The sequence below is a fragment of the Hydra vulgaris genome, chromosome 07 (assembly GCF_038396675.1).
Source record: "Hydra vulgaris chromosome 07, alternate assembly HydraT2T_AEP".
NCBI classification, from domain to species: Eukaryota; Metazoa; Cnidaria; class Hydrozoa; order Anthoathecata; family Hydridae; genus Hydra; species Hydra vulgaris.
Genome location: NC_088926.1, coordinates 27093592 through 27110410, shown reverse-complemented (window position 1 = coordinate 27110410; position 16819 = coordinate 27093592). Strand labels below are relative to the sequence as shown.

Genomic DNA, 16819 nt, shown 5'->3' with positions numbered 1-16819 from the left:
ACCAAAAAGTAATTTGTTGACATATAGTAATAGAAAACTACTGTAACTAAATTAAAAAAACCTCATAAGTTGTATTAAAAAATAAAATGTATTTTAAGCAACTTTTTTATTAAATAGTTTTACAACAGTCATGAACGTTAAATTTAGAAAAAAAGAAAGGATAGTAAACCTAGATTTAGAAATTACTGATTTTAAATACTGTTATCATACCAATTGAAGTAAGATTATAAATTTTTTTACTGTAATGCTCTATAATACTGTGTATTGCATCAATTTCATGTAAGTTATATATATATATATATATATATATATATATATATATATATATACACACAGTATCGGACAAAACGAGTGCAACCAAATAATGCTTATTTAGTTTCTTTATATAAAAGTGATGCGTTTTTTCAATTTAGAGAAATAACTATGTAACTGTTTAGAGACAAAGTTCTTCAAGTTTTATTCATCACAAAGTTCATTATTTGTACACAAAAATTAATAAATTAATCAAAAGTATTAAAAAAAGTTGATTTCCTTCTTGACAAAACAAGTGCAACTCGACAAAATGTTGACTTAGCTGTATTTCGCTATCAATATTTTGTGGCGAGTCCTTTGTTTTCGATCACAGCCTTGCATCTTCGAGGCATAGATTCGATCAGGTGATCAATGAAACTTTGTGGAATTGCTGCCCAGGCCTTTTGGATTTGTTCAAACAGTTGATCCTTATTACGAACACCTTCACGATTAATTCTGTGGTTGACGATCTCACACAGGTTCTCGATAGGGTTGAGATCCGGAGATTGAGGCAACCAATCCATCCCCAATAGGTGGTTGTCTTGAAACCACTGCTTGACTACTTTTGCAGTGTGTTTCGGATCGTTGTCTTGCTGAAAAACCCATTTTATTGGCATATTCCATTCAGCATGAGGTAACATAACATCTTTCAGGATATTTTTATACATGAAACGGTCCATTATTCCGTTGTTTCGATGTATTGGACCTACACCAATAGCAGAAAAACACCCCTAGACCATTACATTGCCTCCACCATGTTTCACAGTCTTATGGCAGTAACATAAATTGAGGCGTTTTCCGGCCAGTCGACGTACACGGCAAATGCCATTGCTCCCAATGATGTTGAACTTCAATTCATCACTGAACAGGACAGTTCGTCATTTCTGCACATTCCAGTCAATATGAGATGTAGTAAACAGGAGTCTTTTCTTCTGGTTTTTTAGTGAAATCAGCGGTTTCTTTGCAGGGCGTCGAGAAAACAATTCGGCTTCAACAGCACGTTGTCTGATTGTTCGGTCCAATACAGGCAGCTCTAATTGCTTTTGTATCTCGACTGATGATATCCAGGGATCCCTCTTGACAGATCTGACGATCATCGAATCCTCTCTAGAAGTGGTGGAACGCGGTCTTCCACCTTTGTTATCTGCTGCCAACTTCCCTGTAGAACGATATTTGGAACATAGTCTTGATACGGTCCATTTTTTCACGCGATATTTATCACAAATACTTTTTTGTGACATTACGTAATCGCCAATAATTTTCTTTCTTAGTTCCAATCCAAGACTGTCGGGAGCCATTTTTGCACTTGAAGTCATAAAAATAACAAAAATAAATAATCACGCTTCTCAAGGCTTACCGTGTTACATTTACCTTGTGATGATACAATAATGCTCTGTGGAACACAGCGTCTTGGTTTGATGTGGACTGTATTGATGTAATGAAACACTTGTTGTATTTCACTTCTTGTATTGATGTTCTTCGATAAAACACTTTGATAAAACTCACTTCGATAAACTGTCTTGATAATACTGACTGATTGACTTCCATATACTGACTGAATTACATGTCGATTTACATGTCTCTTATATAGTAAAATGAACCTGTGTGAACCTGTTCTGGAAGATTCTAGATGCTTCTTTTCGATGCTTCTGGATGTGTCTGGATGCTTCTGAATGTTTCTGGATACTTCTGGATGCTACTGGATGCTTCCAGATGCTTCTTCTGGTAACTTCTGGAAGCTTCTGCATGCTTCTGGAAACTTCTGGATACTTCCTTTAATTATTAAAAAACTTCCATGACATTGACACGGACCAGACTTAAGAAAATGAAACAAACCAAAAAGGTTGCACATGTTTTGTCCGCTGCAAAATGGCACTTGTCAACGAAACTCTGCCTGTGTGATGTCACCTGTCAGCTGATTGCTCATGTCATGGCATGCTATGACTCCAGACTCCTGAACTGTTTGCTGTGGTAGTATAGTTCGTTTAATTTTTAAGACATGTAAAATTAGGAACACTTTTTAGCATTGTTCGATGTTGGTTGCAAATGTTTTGTCCAATACTGTATATACATATATATATATATATATATATATATATATATATATATATATATATATATATATATATATATATATATATATATATATATATATATATATATATATATACTATTTAGTAAAAAAGTTATTTACAGTTATTTGTTTCCAGATATATTTATTTTGAAAAAAATTCTTATCCTCAATACGCTTAAACATTAGAAATGAACATACAGCAATGTAAATGCTATTTATTATGAATTTTATACTTTCATTTAAATGTTATAGTTTTTATATAAACACTATGTGTGTACAATAATAAACTATAATATTTTCTACCCTATATGTTTTAATTATTGTTATTTTTTTTTCATTATATAAATAAAAAAATTTATTGCATTTAGTTATTTATATTATTTCACTTTAGATTACTATAACAGCATTGAATGTTGAAACAACTGCATCTAATTTAAATCAGATTGTACAAAAAGGAAACCTTTCTACTGTATACGATATAAATTTGATATCAACTATTATTGCAAATATCATAAAAGTGAATTTTTCTTCATTTGAAGTATGCAATTTAATAAAAAAATTTACATATTAATATTTTTATTAGGTTTTTTTATGAAATCTCCATAGAAGCTATTGTGATCCCAGTGGTCATAGGTATGTTATGTAGACATCCACAAAATGTCTTTTTTGGACAAATAGACATCCATTCTAAGCATCAATTGGATGTCTGGCGGATGTACCAAATGCAACACAAGGCGGCCATCCAAAATGATCTTCTTCTAGAACGTTGACATCAAATAGATATTCAGCAGACATCCATTTGATGTCCAACTAATTTATGTACATCACAAAGACGTCGCTTGGACGTCTCATTTAAATTGTTTGGACATTCAGTTGACCTAAAAATTAATCTGAAATTTTATGGGTAGTTAAGGGTGGAATGCAAGAAGCAAACTTGAGTGAAGTTCGATTTGAACTCTAAAGTCTGACTTTGTCAAGTCAGACTTTAAAAAAAGCTTGAGCAAATGCGTAAATAAAACTTGAAAGTTTCAAGATCGTGCTTGAGAAAGTCAAAAATATATTAAAAAGTATACCAAAAATACCAATTTCTACTTTTGTGTTTTATTTTTATTATAGAACTAGGTAATTTAATAAAAAACACTAACACATTTAATAAAAAAACAAAATATTTAATCTCAAAAACACTTTCGAAGGACTATTTCAATCTCAAACTAAAGCCTAACAATAATTTCTTGAATTATAGCTTGCACTAACTTCCAAATTGCTTAAATTATTGTATTTTTTAACTATTAAGCAATTGAATCTACTTTTCTATTTATATCTCTATTAATTTTTTATTGTTATTCTTGATTTATCAGTAAATTGACTGAGCCAATAAGTTTTCACTTTTTTTACTTTATAAATAAATTCTATTTATAAAGTAAGAAAAATGAAAGTTACAATTAGGGTAAAACAATTTTAACTTTTATTTTTCCTATAATTGATTCATTTTGTAAATAGAAAATAAATTGTAATTTGAAAAAAGTTAACAATCATGTTTTAAATTAGTTTCCAGGTTACTAACTATATCCTTTTTTTATTAATTTCTAGGTTACCAATCATATTCTTTTAACTATTGATACTGTTTTAAGTAATGCAGTTATGGTTACAGAAGCAAACAAGCAGTTTAATGTGTCTTCTAACTTTTTATCTCAAATGGATGATTTGGGAAAGCAGCAAACTGGTAATATGACAATATCAACAAAAAATCTTGCATTGGCATCTTATTCTATTGAAACCAATCAAAATCCAGTTTTTATTTACTCTACACTGAATCAAAGTAATCTGATTGTGAAAATATCTAGCAATGAAACAAGTATTTTACAAAATAACAGAGCCTACATTATGCTTTCTCCACAACTGTTTATTGGAAAAAGTAAAACACATGTTTACTCTTATGTGTTTTTAGAAAACAACGTTTTTTTTTCAGGACATTCAACCAGTATAAGCAGTATAATACTTTCTGCTACAATAAATGGCCAAAATGTAAACAACTCTAACTCTCCAATATCAATGATGTTTTTGCGTAACACAAATATTATAGGCAACAGTACATGTCAGTTTTATAAAATAATAGGTTTGTTCTTCTTTTTTTGTGTGTGTGTTTATAGGGTCTTTTTGTGTTTTTGTGTATATAAGATCTTTGAACTGTTTAATAACCGATTGTTAAAACAATATTAAAAGCTACAAATATTTTTGAGGTATAATATTTATGTTAAATTTAGCAAAATTGGCATTCTAGTACAGTCAATATTTATAATGTCTTATATAAAAATTGTCATCCAGGTTGCTGATGGACATTTATATCCATTCAGGTTACCAATAGACACTTATTAATAGATTGATTGTACATATTGAATTATTGATTCTGGTAATGGTAAGGTCAGGAAATGGCATAGCCTACTATAATTAAGCAGCCCGGTTTGTAGGTTTTTATGGCAAAAAGTTTGAAATATGTTTTTAGATTTTGTTAAGAGTTTAATTATGAGGAACTTATTAATATTAATGTTTTTAAATTATATTTTAATTATTTAATTATTATGTTATAATAATATAATATGTATTACAATAAGAATATAAATATTATATTTGAATTAGATTTAAAATCTAAATTAGATTGATAAATTTATAAAATTGTTCTTTTTACTCTTGAAATATGTTTATTTTGCTAAATATAAATAGTATATATAAATAATATATATAAAGTAATAATATATATAAAGTAAGAAATTTTTTTGTCAATATCTTCTCTTCTTAATACTTACAATCCCAAACAAGTTGTCCGTGATATACTGTAGGAGTGGATACAAAAACAAAACATCTAATACAAAAAGGAATTCTCAAAAATTGGCTTCAGAAACTTATAACAAAGCAGTATTTTTGCCTTTCCTGATGCTATAAAAAGACCTGAGTTACGAATTTATAAAATCCTACAAACTCCTTTATGTAATTATAGTAGGCCATGGATAATGGTAATAGATAAATTTTTTTATTAGAGTTAAAAGGCGAATTTGTTAAAGATACATGGATTGACTAGCAAAGTATACATTAAAAAAATAACATAGCATTCTCTAAGTCTATTTATTATGCAACCAGATTTTTTTGTGGAGGCTTGCTTTTTTACAGCAAAAAATAATTATTTCTCCACGTTCAGACCAGATAAAATGTCATGTCATATATGATATATTTTTTAATAATGGTATATAAAATAATGTTAATAAACTTATACAGTTTAAACATGGAGTTTCAGATTTAGTTCAAAGCAAATAAAGCAAATAATATATTTATAAAATTTAGATTAAATCATCATGCAAGATAAATGTTGTTTGTCTATCAAAGTGAGAAAAACAAAATATCATGTGAAGTTAATAAAATGTCAGTTTATCAGTATCCAAGCGATAACCTTTTATAGTTTATCAGTTTCCAGGCAATGTTTTTATGCAATCTTTGCAATTTTTTAATTGAATACCTTTTTTTGTACATAAAATTTATGAAAATCTTACCTTTGAAACATTTCATTATGTGTTTAAGTGTAACTTAATTAACATATTGGATAAAATTTGAACTTGCGTCTAATACCGAACTACCAATTGCACTTAAAATTTATAGTACTAAAAAAGTTTTTAAATCTGTTAACCATTTGTAGCTTCATAACGCAAAAACATGTTTTTGAACAAGAAAATAAAAAATCGATGCTAAAACTTGACATTAAAACTCGGTGGAACTCTTTGGTTCCTATGATTGATAAAATTGAAACCTTGCATTCAAAAAGCAGTTTTGGACATTGGAACAAACAGTTTTTGAATGCAAGTCAATTTAAAAGTTTAAGAAGATAATTTAAAAGTGTTAAAACCTATTGAATTGGCTATAGGATTGGCTTGGCGATAGGATTGGCTATAGGAGCTTAGTTAGAATAACTCAACAGTTCTTACCAGGGAAGGAGTTCACATGTTTTTGTTCAAAAATCTTTCTAAGCAAACAACTCATTTAACTCATTTAGTGATGCTAGATTTATTTAAAAAGCTATACAGTGATTGACGCATCAAAGACTTAGTGTCACTAATAAGATATTTGCAAAACCCAGTTGGAATATGTCATAAAAATGATGACTTCAAATATTAATCAAAGTCAGCAATTCTTTAATATGCAAAAAATATAATAAATTTTACCAAAGTATTGAATAATGTTGATCTCGAATTATTGGATAAAAAAGTTGCTGAAGAAACCATTAATAACCTGAAGAAACAGTTACAACAACCGCTAACAAAGATGGTATTGCTCCAACCCAACATTAGTAGTTCTGTTTTCAGAGATACTAAAGGAGTTTAAGCTGTTTGAAGCAAGTGGAGTTGAACAGTGAATTTAAATAAGATTGATGATGCTCTCAAAACAATTCATCCCATGTCAACATCCAGCGAAAGAACATTTTTTTGTTGCTAGTAACTTTTCAACTCAGCTTCGAAGCCAAACAAATTTTATAGATTAAATGCATAAATATTTTTAAAAAAGTATTTTTTGAAAAATTAGATTATTGAGTTAATACCATAGTGTTCTCTATTACAGGCTCATTCATTGTGCAACCAGATTTTTTTGTTGAGGCCTACTTTTTTATGGCTAAAAACCTGATAAATTCATTAAAACATAGCTTTAAACATACTATAAATTCTCTGTATAGCCTAATGATTTTTTTGATGGAAAAGAAAAAGATATGTAATAAAAGATAAGTAATAAACAGTGTAAATAAAATGCAAAGTAATTTTTTCTTATTCAAAATTTCACACATTTACATAATTGTATAATTTCGCCTTTAGTTTTGGCTTTACCATCTAAAATACAAAAATATTTTCTTATATTGAGTAGAGATGTTATTAAACCAAGCAAAGAATATTAGATAAATTTTGTTTAAAATTGTTAAAAAAATCTTAAAAAAACAACAACTACTTAATAAAACTTTTAGAAAAATTTTAGAAAATAGTATACTATATATTATAAATAGTAGACAATTAAGTAGACTTGTAAGAGATTTTTTAATCTTTTTTGTGCAGGTTCTTTACCAGATCTTAGAGTGGCAGTGGTACATAAATTTAAAAAAAAAATGCTGCTCCATATTATTCAATAATGTTCTTCCATATTCAATAGTCTGATATAACCATAAAAATACTACTTAAAGATTTTCTGCAAACACAATATAATTATTTGAAATATTAGGAAACAAAAAAATGTTTATTGGCACAAATTATCAGTTGGAATTTTTAATCCGCTATGATCCAAAAATTTAGAAAACTGACCATATTTCTGATAAAAACTGAAATCCAAAAGTTCAAAATCAGTTATTTCTTTATGATATATATATATATATATATATATATATATATATATATATATATATATATATATATATATAAATATATATATATATATATATATATATATATATAGAACCCTTAGATGTTGTCCGAAAGTTTTTTCCATATTTTGTTGACAAAAAGTAAAAATTAAAATTCAAGACCGGAATTTTTTTTTTTTAATAATGATAGACTGCCTGCCCCAACCAAACCCTCAGTCGATGTAGCAGCACTCCCTTGCGGGTCAGGCTATTTGTCAGTCGATGTAGCAGCACTCCCTTGCGAGTCAGGCTATTTGTCAGTCGATGTAGCAGCACTCCCTTGCGAGTCAGGCTATTTGTCAGTCGATGTAGCAGCACTCCCTTGCGAGTCAGGCTATAAGATAGTCGATGTAGCAACACTCCGCGCATGATTTACAGTAAAAAAAATAAAAATAAAAACATTTTAATAAAAAAAATAAAAACAAAAACATTTTATTAAAAAAAATAAAAATAAAAACATTGTTTATATTGTTAAAAACATTCACAATGTTTTAAAAACATTCAGAAAGTTTATAAAAACATTACGGTCAATAAAATTTTCGTTTTTGTGGTTTTTTTATATAACAATTAATTTGTAATTAAATTAATGGTTTTTACTTTCGTCCAACACGGAAATGTTGGACGAAAGTTAAAAGTAATTAAAAGTGACGTATATGTTGGCGTAAGAATCACTTTTTTCCTTCCGCTCTTCCCTAAGCCAACAAACTATAGATCTATATATATATATATATATATATATATATATATATATATATATATATATATTTATATATATATATATATATATATATATATATATATATATATATATATATATATATATATATATATATATATATATATATATACAACCCTTAGAATTAGGAAAAAAAAGCTATAAACTATTTTTTATTTAGTGTAAAATTTTCAACACAAAGATTTCAACAAAACAACATATAAACATAAAGTGGGTAAAAAATCATTGACCTCAGACACTTTTAGGTTGGCATTGCAGAATGCTGTCCTTAAATCTGAGGGCTGAATATATAATATTTTCTAATAACTTATTTCAACATGTTCACTTACAGCAACTTGTCTCACCTCAAATAAACTATTTAATCTAATTCACCAAGGGTTCCATTGTTTTCAATAGCAGTATTGAAAAACAATATTGAAAAAAAATTTTTCAATATCGAAGCTGTTTCATAATATCGTTTTTTTATGGTTTTTATTAGTTTGAAATTCTAATAATTCGAACTTAATAAAGGTAATAATTTGCAGTACTGTGCTTTTAGTTTTTGAATTTTGTAATTGAAAGACAAAAAATAGAAGTTATTTTGTTATGCTGTTTACAAACGATAAATTTGTTAAATTTTTTTATTAATTAATTAGTTTTTGGTAATTATTGCAACAGTATGATTCTAATTTGACCATTCGGTAGTGGTATAGTGGTATAGAGCTTCACGTTCATGGTAGTACTGCGCTCAACTTGTCTTATGGCAAATCGGCATTGCTCATCAAGATTCATGTTTCAGAGTTAAGAATTGTAACCACAACTTAAGTAGCCTCCCTTAAATATATGTAGCCTACAACTTAAGTAGAGGGTTGTAACCACAACTTAAGTAGCCTCCCTTAAATATATGTAGCCTACAACTTAAGTAGAGGGTTGTAACCACAACTTAAGTAGCCTCCCTTAAATATATGTAGCCTACAGCTTAAGTAGAGGGTTGTAACCACAACTTAAGTAGCCTCCCTTGAATATATGTAGCCTACAAGTTAAGTAGAGGGTTGTAACCACAACTTAAGTAGCCTCCCTTAAATATATGTAGCCTACAACTTAAATAGAGGGTTGTAACCACAACTTAAGTAGCCTCCCTTAAATATATATATATATATATATATATATATATATATATATATATATATATATATATATATATATATATATATGTATATATATATATATTTATATATATATATATATATATATATATGTATGTATGTATGTATGTATGTATGTATGTATAAAAGAAAAAATTTGAATAATAAAATAAAAATTGATAACAGTAAACAGTACTCTCATGTGCTTAATACATGGAATCTGATTGAATCATGAAAATTGAAATATAAAAAATCATTTTTATATAACTTGAAAATCATTTTTATATAACTTGAAGGTAAATTAAGGATTTTTTTAAATAGAACAAGTTTGGTCAACTGAAGGGTGCAGAACTATTAAAAGCTCATCAGAAGAGGTTTTCTGTCAATGTAATCATCTTACTAACTTTGCATTGATAATAGATACTGATCAATCAGATTACAATCCTTTATCTCTTCAAATTATAACATGGATTGGTTGTGGAATCTCAATTGCTGGGTTATTTATCACTATTCTTACCTATTTAATTTTTCCGTAAGTTTATTTATTTGGTAATTCTTAAAAAAAAAACATCTTTTGCAGATCATGCAGATAATTTATATTTGATTTGAGTATTGTTGATTTGAGTATTTTTTTTCTTTTTTTTTTTTTTTAAATATATTTATTTAAAGTTTTTAAATTATTGCAATCATTTTGGGTTTAATTGTTGTTCAGAGTAACGGATGGTTTTTAATTTCAAACAAAAATTTATTTTGTATAATTATTATAATAAAATATTTTAATTCTATATACATTTTCCGGTTTGTTTAGTTAAGTTCGTTTTTTCAGTTAACTTAAAAAATTATAGTTAAAAATTTAGAGGAAATTAAAAAATCTTGGAATTGTTCAAAACTAAGAAGCTTTGTAATTATAGTCAAGAATATTGTTTAAATTAAAAATTGTTCGACTTGTAGGTTGATTAATGGCTTTGGTCAGTTGTTGAATAGTTCTTGAATCATGTTGACTGCCCATTTTAACTTTCTTGGCTTGGTGTGACTGCATATTGTTTAACTTTTTTTTTTTTATTTATAGGAAATTACGTTCAAATCTGCCAGTACAAATCCTTATTAATTTGTGTGTTAGTTTAATGATGACCATGATTGTATTTCTTTCTTTGGTTGAACGCACCCAACCCCAACTATTATGCAGGGTAGTTGCATCACTTTTACAGTATTTTATTTTGTCAACGTTTTTCTGGATGGCTGTTGAAGGAATAAATTATTACATAATGTTTGTGAAAATTTTTCGTGGTTCGTATAGATCACGCATATTTATGTTAAAGTCTTGTGCTTTTGCTTATGGTAAGTAATTATTTTGAATTTAATTTTTGTAATTATTTTCTTGTTTAGCTATTTAAATAATGTTGTAAACTTTATGTTGTTAAGTGGACATACTAATCACAACTATTCCGTTCCTACAACTCTCATTGAAGTATCCTACAATTCCAATTGGTTTTATGTAAACAGCAAGATTTGCAGTACTCAAACTTTGTCATCTAAAGCAAAAAAGTCTTTCAATAATTGTAACAATTGACAATTTAAATAGTTAAAGTCAAAAATATCTTTTGATAACTTAACAAGATGTTTCTTTAAAATGTTGGAACAGGATTTTGTATAAGATCATCCTATTGAATACATCATCTTATTAAAAAATAAAGTTTTTATACAGTATTTCTATTAAGTGTGAATATAAAAAATATCCTTTAGGTTAACTCTTACAAGTTGCCTAATATAATACTGTTCTAAATTAAATGACAGTCCATTATTTTGATATTTTATATTATTCTTTAATATTTTATTAAATATTCTTTAAAAAAATGCTAAACGGCTTAACTTATAAGACATCAGTTAAATATCTTAGGTTTAGATTTTAACGGGTTATATATTGTTAAGATATATTGTTGTTTTTTAATATTGGATTTTTTGTTACAATAGTCACGATTACGACCGTCATGACAAGAAAAACATAAATATGCTTGTAAAACTTTAAGTAAAAACTATGAAACTCAACATGTAATAATATCAATATGTGCTAAATACACACATTAAAAGATTTTTTTTTTTTACGATGCTGCATTAAGTTCGCTGCATTTAGTCTGACAAAGTTCTTTTGTTCAGAAATGGTAAAAAGTAAGCGTTACATTTTGCATACTATATTTTATGATAGTTTTTCAAATTTCTGGAAAGTTTCAAATCATTTCCATTTTCAATTCATTTTTAATAGCTTATAGAGTGTCAAATGTCACAACCGCCACTCTTTTAGAATTACCTGAATATATTAGGGAGTTCTTATACAACAGCATTTGGTAACCATGAGCGAGACTAGTTTTTTCAAACCGAGACGAGAAGTTAGTACTTCTCGTGAGAACGAGATGAGAAATTTAACAATTTTTGAAAACAAATTTTAATCCAAGTAAAAAAAAAAAATGTAAGCATGGTTTTAGCATGAATTTTTTTTCTAAACTTTTCCAAAAAGACAATTTTTCTCTGATTAAGATGATCTGTTCTACTTTTTCTGGGTGTAAGTTGTGTCGGACGACATTTCCACCTGAGCTAAAAACTCTCTCTGATTTAGTTGAACTTGCTGGAATAGCTAAAATTTGTCTAGCTAATGAAGAGAGTTCTGGCAATGTATTTGAATGCAATTTCCACCAATCAAGAATCGGAAAGTCTTTTTTGGCATCAGGGAGATATTCATACTGGCACATTTCACTCAAAATAGGATTCAGTTCAGATGTTGGCTCTTGTGTTTCAAGTCTGACGTTTAACTTGCGCTTCAGTTTTGAATTAAAGGGACAAATCTGCTGAAAGGACTCTGGCAACAGGTTGGCACTCAACATTATCCTTAACCTGTTAGGCTAACCATTCTTTTGTTGTTTGAAATATTTTGAAGAGCTTCAAGTGAAGTCCCTTTAAAGCAGGATTTAAGTAGTTTGCTGCAGCACTCAATAAGTTTCCCGTGTGACAAAGAGGAAATCTTTTCTCAATGCAGCTTTTCAAGTTTTTTGCATACAAGACACCGTAGCCATTTTTTCCATCCGTCTCAATAAATTGATCAATTTTGTCATGGATTAAATAAAGAGAATCGGTGACAGTGTTAATTGCTGGAATAGACTCAGTCGACCACGTTTCTGTAGCTTCTTTAAGTGGTGCCAAAATTTCTACTGCTCCCTCGATTGATTTCCACTGTGATGCACTGATGGTCTTTGAAAAAGAAAATATCTTCATTTGCACATAAGCTGATAATTGCACTCTTTAGATATAGGACAGAAGCCATGCAATCCAGTTCACTATTCCATCTTGTGTCAATAGATTGGCGTAACTGTCTAAAATTGATTCCTTGAGCGTCTGATTCTGATTCAAGCAACTCAGCTGCAACTGTTGACTGGTGAGTTAAAGAAGCCAAATCTTTGCATGTTTGCAACGCATCATCCGTTCCAGCAGTCATTCCAAATGAGTCTCGAACTGCACATTGCAAAATATGATTGTTGCACAAGTATTGGTCAAGGCGCTTTGACAATTTGACTGCAAATTTCATGTTTCTTGCCTGGTTGTTCACGCAGTACATTGGCAAATCAGCAGGCAAATTTAGTTCTTCTAAGAAAGAATCCAGCTTTCCTTCAATTAAGATACCTGTGTGTCTGCCTGGGAACTGTTGGACATGGGGTGTCCAGTGATGTAGTCTCCAATTTTCGTCAATAGCATGAAAAGTCCAAGTGATGTAGCTGTCCTGAGGTCTAGAAGTCCAAAGGTCAGAAGTAAATGCAGCACTTTTTTGATTTGGCGTAATCTCCGTTATTATGCTCTTCATTCCAGCTCGAACTTCTCTTGACCGAATTGAAAGCTTTCTTGAATATGTTGTTCTGTGATGAAGGCTCAGTTTAGGGTTTGCAATGTCAAACAATTTCTTAAAACCTCTTCCTTCGACTGCTGAAAAGGATGCCAGATCAGTGCAAAAGTAATCCAGCATTGCAGAGTCAAACTGTTTTTGAATGGAATTGTCTTTGTCATATTTGGACTTTGTTTCAAGCATTTCGACCATGGTTCGTTGTTTCTTCTTAGGAGGAGGAAGAAGAGAGTCGTCAGTTTTTTCAGAATACTCAACGTAATCTTGGCTGTGTTTTTTTTCGAGGTGACGATGAAGTCCGCTTGTGTTTCCATATTTTGTTTTCAAAGACTTTTTGCACGCCGTGCATTCAGCACCATCACTTGTTTTTTGAAAATATCTCCAGATTTTGTTTTTTCTTGGTGACATTTTTGATCATTGAAATGAGGCAAGAAAATTTCTTTTCAATATGAACAATATATGTCAAGTTGAATTCCACTTGTAAACTAATGAAATTAGTTTACGAGTGGAAAGTCGAAAGTGCACCATTTTATACAAAAAGTTTTGTATTTAAAATCTAATTAAAAATATTTAAAATCTAATTAAAATTTTTTAATTAGATTTTTCAAAAAAATCTAATTAAAAAATCTAATTAAAAATTTATTTTGTTTTTGTCAAAAACAAATTAAATTTTAATTAGATTTATTAAAATCACAGAGTCAAAATATTAATTAATTAAAAAAACAAATTATTAAGCATTTTGTAAATTATAATAATTTTTAATTTGGAAAATAATATAATATTCAAGTCTTGTTCTACTTCTCGCGAGAATTTTCTATTTCTCGTTTCTCACGAGAAGTCCAATTTTTCACAAGAAATGAGAATGAGACGAGATCTCGCTGGTGGTTAGCATTTGGAATACAATATTCTCGCTATTATAAATAACTTAAGTTGCTTTATAAAGAATATTACAATGCAATTTCGCATTTTAATATTATTAAACATAAAATATAAATATAAGATGTAATACAAAAATGAACAGTTTTGTTTATTTTTTTTGACTTCAATGAGTGTCTTTATGTTTTAGTCTGTAGTATATCAGTATTAGTTTAGACCATTTTCTGTTAAAAATGGGTAAAAGAGTTAACCATTACTGAAAGAGAAAGAACTCTGGTTTACCACAAAGAGGGCTATTCACAAATTCAAATATAAAAAAAAATGAAAATTTCAAGGTGTTGTGTGCAAAGGACATTACTACGACACAAAGAAAGTGGTGCCCATGCTAGTAAAAAACACTCTGAATGACGTAAAAAAAACTAATAAATTACAAGATAGAGAAATAAAAAAATGTCATTATCAAATAGAAGATACACCGCCAAAAAAATCAGATCTGTGTACAATCAGTTAAATGATGTCAAGATTAGCGCTTTCACTGTCAAGGATCAACTGAAGAAATTTAGTTTGCATGGGCCTATAGCTGCTTGTAAACACCATTATTAAGACCAGCTAATAAGACAAAAAGGCTAAACTGCGCTAAAACACATGCACATTGGTCAATTGCACAATGGAGTCCGAATTTAAAGTTTTTGGTTTAAAACGTTGTGTTTTTGTGCGCAGGTATGCAGGGGAAAGGTATTCAGGAGAATATTTACTACCAACTGTAAAATATGGAGGTGGTTCTGTCGCTGTTTGATGTTTTGTTTGATGTTGGGAACTTACACAGAATTAAAGAAATAATGATAAAAGAATTTTCTAAAAACATTTTAGAACATCAAGTACTGTTGTCTGGTGAGAGATTGTTTTTATGCATGATAATGATCTGAAATATACCAGTAAGCTCTGCAAAAGCTATTTAGAAGATCTTCAACAACATTAAATACTAAAAATAATGAAATAGTCACCGCAATCACCAGATCTTAATCCTACAGAGTTGCTGTGGGAAGAACTTGGCAGGAAGGTGCTAGAAAAGCAGTGATTTTCTATAAATAATCTTTGGTACATATTGCAAGTGAAATGGAACGCAATACAATCTGAAACATTTCGTAAATTAATTAATTGTATGCCGAAGATCTGTGCAGCTGTAATAAAGAATAAAGGAGGTTATTTTAACGAATCAAAAATTTTATTAAAATGTGAGTTAAAATCAGAAATTTTTGATAAAATAAGTTAATAATATTTAGTTTTTTTGAAACTTAAAAGGGTTCACTTATTAAATTATTTCTAAAAATTCAGTACCTGCCTCAAACTTTCTGTCAATATATGAAATCCACAGGCTTATTTTGTTAGGTTTTCTTATTAATTTTTATGTGGATAAATATGTAATGCTATAAGAAATTAAAATTCTTTTGGAAACATGCAATATTGTAGACTGCAAAAGTCTAATTTTAGTCATATTTGTTAGTTAAGTATATGATTTAATAATACAAAAAATACTGGCTATAGATTATATTTGTTTGTTTTTTTCTAAAGTAGTTCTGTTAATAAAGTAGGAACCTAGTTCTATATTTTTTATAAAGTTGAATTCTGATGTTTTTGATGAAATTTTATATGACGGATAAGAATTTAATAGAAAGTAATATTTTAGTTGTCATAGTGATGTTAGAATTATGATTAACTCTTAGTTAAGTGCTGTATATACAGTAAAAATTGTATTGTTATTATTTGAATGTTGTATAAATACTTTGAAATCTTCCTCAAAGTTTCTTTAATAAAAATGTATATTTTTAATAAAATGTATCACCTATAAATCATATATATCGCCTATAAGCATATATATCATCTATAATCCATATATTACTATAAATCATATATATCACCTATAAGTCATATAGTTCTATAAAAGTTAATGTTGTTGTATGTATGTTCTACTTTGTTGTCTTATTTTTTAATTACTTTTAATTGAAAAAAAAAGTTTTATGACCTGAAAAGAAACTATTTGTAACTATTTAAAGTATTTTTCCACGTGATATTGGTTTATATCTAGTAGATCTATTAAGAATCCTATATTTTGTATAGGGTTCTATTAATCCTATAGCAATGCTATAGTATTAATACTAGATTATCGGTAAGGGATCCCATAGGATTCTAAAAATTTTTGACTAAGGATTAAGACTATACTATTATTAATACTTAACCCTCAAAGTGTATTTTAGTGTTTAGTTGTTTTTTTTTAGGTGTGCCGCTTATAATTACTGTAGTTACAGCAGCTGTTAAGCCTGCTAACTTAGGCCCACTAACGAGCAATGATCCAAAAATGTGAGTTTTTCGAAGATTATTTTATCTTTTTACGATTCTTTGTGCAATTTTT

At 28.6% G+C, this 16819-nt stretch overlaps 1 protein-coding gene across 7 annotated transcripts in view; it reads left to right on the top strand.

Annotated features, from left to right (window-relative positions):
- The window catches only part of LOC105845233 (mucin-2), a 135210-nt gene that overhangs the window by 117794 nt on the left and 597 nt on the right, over positions 1 to 16819 (top strand). For all 7 annotated transcript variants that reach the window (XM_065801521.1, XM_065801520.1, XM_065801522.1 and 4 more), the window contains 5 exons: positions 2757 to 2903; positions 3956 to 4481; positions 9972 to 10182; positions 10720 to 10988; positions 16686 to 16767. In XM_065801521.1, the coding sequence (XP_065657593.1) occupies positions 2757 to 2903; positions 3956 to 4481; positions 9972 to 10182; positions 10720 to 10988; positions 16686 to 16767 (1235 nt within the window). The remainder of the gene's footprint in view (positions 1 to 2756; positions 2904 to 3955; positions 4482 to 9971; positions 10183 to 10719; positions 10989 to 16685; positions 16768 to 16819) is intronic.